This window comes from Zophobas morio, unplaced genomic scaffold (genome assembly GCF_036711695.1).
Source record: "Zophobas morio isolate AGI-343-1 ecotype UQ-CSIRO unplaced genomic scaffold, CSIRO_AGI_Zmor_V1 ptg000031l, whole genome shotgun sequence".
Lineage (NCBI taxonomy): Eukaryota > Metazoa > Arthropoda > Insecta > Coleoptera > Tenebrionidae > Zophobas > Zophobas morio.
The window spans coordinates 5,113,648-5,117,141 of record NW_026972136.1 but is presented as its reverse complement, the minus strand read 5'-3'; the positions used below and the strand labels follow the sequence as shown (position 1 = coordinate 5,117,141).

The window sequence follows — 3,494 nt, the reverse complement described above, 5'->3', positions numbered from 1 at the left end:
GAACCAACTAGAGTCAAAAATAGGAGGCGAGATCGCGGTTATTCAGAGGACGTTTGTGTGTGGAAGTAGTATCGCTGCAGTACTACCTAGTTAGATAAAGAAATGTTCAGATGAGAAGATGTTTGCCACAATTATTTTTATTTCAAATACTAGTACAAAACATGAAAGAGGAGGTTTTGTCTATCATCTGATATTAATCTGAATTGTTTACAAAGAAACTGAAAACTGAAAAGGGAAAAAATATACAGAAAGAATGTGAGCATTGAGTACAAAGACTTTCTAAGCTAACAGAAGAGAAAATAATAAAAATAAAAATATTTCTTAAAGTAAAATTGTTCACCATCAACAAAATAAGAACAACTTCTGGTATAAATGTATATTTTTCGTGTTAGTACATAACGGTTTGCATATTATTTATTTAACTGAAAATCTAACAAATGTTTATATTTTTGGAAAAGTGATATATTTCATACTATGTGCAACTGTAGTCAACTCGATAATGCAAATATTTAAAATCACTCGGTATAATCTTTATGCAATAAGTTGGCTCAACAGGGCAAAGTACGACCACGCAGTTTTCAGAATCTGAAAATTTTGTATTACATATTTTACATTTCTGTATAACTTAATACATACCTTGATAAAAGTTTCTAAAGACAACACAAATACATTGAAGGCAGATATGTCTATTGGTTTAGAAACATTAATAATGAAAATAGTCAGACTTCTTTTAACATCTTCTGGTAAATCTGTCCATTGAGATTCATACGCTGCACGAGAAACCAAGTTGCTCTAAAAATTATTATTATTTTTAAATAGTTAAAAAAAAACAAGTTTTTACCTTCACTTGCACCTCATTCCCATAGTAACAGAATAAGAACAACTCGTATGTTATACCAACTTCAAAAGATATAAGAGAATCAAACACAATAGAAAATGGCGTGACCTTCAAAATTATTTTAAAATAAACTTGGATTAAATAAAATCTAGACGTACTATAGTCATCTGAAACAAAGTTATTCCAATTGAAACGCCACTGAAAATCCAAAGCCAAAAAATAATCCAACTGTAGAACTGTTTATAATCTCCCACAAATCTAAAACACTAAATTAGTCACAAGTTTATTTTACTTTCCTACTTACGTTAATATTTCTTTATGGTGTCTAATACATCTACGCAGATTTTCCCGTGCTTCGGTATGTGTGTCACCCCCCTTAAAAAAATTCCTCAAATTGTCGCTCAACAAATCAAACTGACACCCAATGTACATATTGAACACACAAACTAAAACGTCTACGAATAAGCAGCTCAGACTTAAATAGCTAGTGAGAGCAAACTGAAAAACGTATGTAATTTCGAACACTGGAGAGGAGTCCGTGCTGAAAGGATACCAAGCTAGAAATGGTAGTTGTCGGTCTCCAGAATTAATCAGAATTGGAATTAAAATGAAAATTGAGAAACCAGAGCATGAAGTGATGAAAATTTTCAGCATGATTTTCCATACGTCTACGCTACGTTGGATTATGAGTTCTTGGTGATGGTTCCTTGGTTGGAACAAAGAGTTGGTGCGGAGGGTCTTGAAGCATTTTTTAAGAATCCTCATTTTGACTATCACGAAGAATGTTTTTATTGCTGCCAGCATTAAGGTTAGTGTTATGTACATGGTTCCAGCTAGAGCTTCGATGTCGTCTCTGACTAGATAAAGCTTGATTGTTTGCGAGAGAAGGTGACAAGTTGCAAGGATTATGAGGATTGCACAATATACTACGTAGAAACCAGGTTTAAAAGAGTCGTCCCCGTCTGGCCATAAACCGAGCACTCTGTTAATCAGTATATTAATTTCTAGGTTGCTTTTCCAGTCGTAGAATATTGCTTCAGTCATGCTGTGATGTGTCAATTCTTTTATGTTTTTTTCCTAAAAGTGCAAATTTCACACAGATTAATTTTCTTTTGCTAGAGCAAGCATCAGCTATTTCTCACAACGAAGCACTCAGTAAGTGGGAACACACGTTTTCCTATTAATCAGAAATTAAAGAATGAAATATTGAAATGCCTGCTTTGGCTTTTGTGAAAACTACCAATTATATTTTATATTATTGAGAAACTGGTGTGACAGTAAACAACCTTTATTTTGTTGGGTTTTTATTATTGGATGAACCCTTTAATTACGGACCCATTAATAGCAACAGACGTACTTATTACATTTTTTCCTTAAATGATTTTTGTTCTACAGTATGAATTTAATAGGTAATTATGCATATATTATTAATAAGCATTGAAAGGGTGATTTTCTAATTATTCCAGTGCTCAGTTGATATTTATTCGATTAGTTGTGCTTATAACTTTAGAATTTTTTAGTAAAAGAGTTTTGCTATGAAAAAAATGTGGTGTGGAAGAAATCATTGTGAACGTAACATATATAAAAGGTATTGTCTTATTGCCTTTGATTTTTACTTATTAATTACTCGAATTATATGGTATTCATTGTTTTTTAAACATTGTGTGATTTGATTTGACGTTAAAATAATAATGATTCTAGAAAAAGTGTTAGAGGTACATATTGAATTTAACTTTCTAAGAAAGATTTGAGACGTCGAAGGCCAAAATAATTTTATTTATTATCTGCCTAGTTATATATTATATTGCAAAATTTTATTTATGTACTTTCTGAACTCTTTAAACTAAAAAAAACCCAGATATTACCAATCACAGTGTAAGAAATCAGAGTAATCATCGGTCACTGAACGTTTTTCTCTTATATTATCATAAATCGTTAGTATAAAATTTGTATTTTTTTTATCTAGGTGATATTCTTAAACTACATAGTAAATTTGGCAAAAATCAGTCCGATAGGTAGACGGAAATGAGAGACCTATTTTTCCCATCCTACAATACTTTCGAAAATTATAATAGTAATATAAAACCAAATTTAGAAATAATTTAATACGGAGAGCAAAAAATTCATAAAAGCAAATACTAAATAATATAGTAGTTATTTAAATTAAAAAAAAAAAAAAATACACTGCCGATTACAATTTTCATTTTAGGGTTTATCAAGAAGATTTTAACAGTTTTGATACTGATCGTTAAAAAAACTAACAAGACGGACGGAAATTTTATATCCTTTAGAACTGAATCAAATAAACAATCTCACGTAACATAGTCCTCAGTGATTATAAAAAAAAACTTAAAAAACACCACTCACCATTTATAAGCTTCTATCAATTATAAGTTTGATAAAAACACCTCTCACTTTTCTCTGTATCACAAAGTAATTAATTACCTAACATTACTGTCAGTTTATTAAAGAATTCGGACGGTGTGAACCTCACGAATTTTAGTCTTTGAAGTTTCCAATGTTCATTTTTGAACAATCAATCTGTAAATTGTTGACACTGTATTTTCTATTGCATACTAAAACTCCTCAAAGTTGATGAAAATTACAACTCGTATTTATAAACTCACACTTTTAAATAATGTGTTTATAACTTTCT

General features: G+C 30.4%; 1 protein-coding gene across 1 annotated transcript; it reads right to left on the bottom strand.

Annotated features, from left to right (window-relative positions):
- Positions 1–531: 531 nt before the first annotated feature.
- Positions 532–1,882, bottom strand: LOC135139601 (odorant receptor 85f-like). The gene is made up of 4 exons (XM_064069899.1): positions 1,516–1,882; positions 842–900; positions 637–792; positions 532–585 (listed from the first exon to the last, which is right to left on the bottom strand). Exons 1-4 carry the CDS (start codon positions 1,880–1,882, stop codon positions 532–534), a joined length of 636 nt encoding a protein of 211 aa, XP_063925969.1.
- Positions 1,883–3,494: the final 1,612 nt, after the last annotated feature.

Coding starts and splice junctions, on each gene's coding strand:
- LOC135139601 (XM_064069899.1), bottom strand. CDS start 1,882: ATGACTGAAGCAATATTCTACGACTGGAAAAGCAACCTAGAAATTAAT. Junction 793..841: donor GGAATGAGGTGCAAGTGAAG/GTAAAAACTTGT, acceptor AATAATTTTTAG/AGCAACTTGGTTTCTCGTGC. Junction 586..636: donor CTTTAGAAACTTTTATCAAG/GTATGTATTAAG, acceptor CAAAATTTTCAG/ATTCTGAAAACTGCGTGGTC.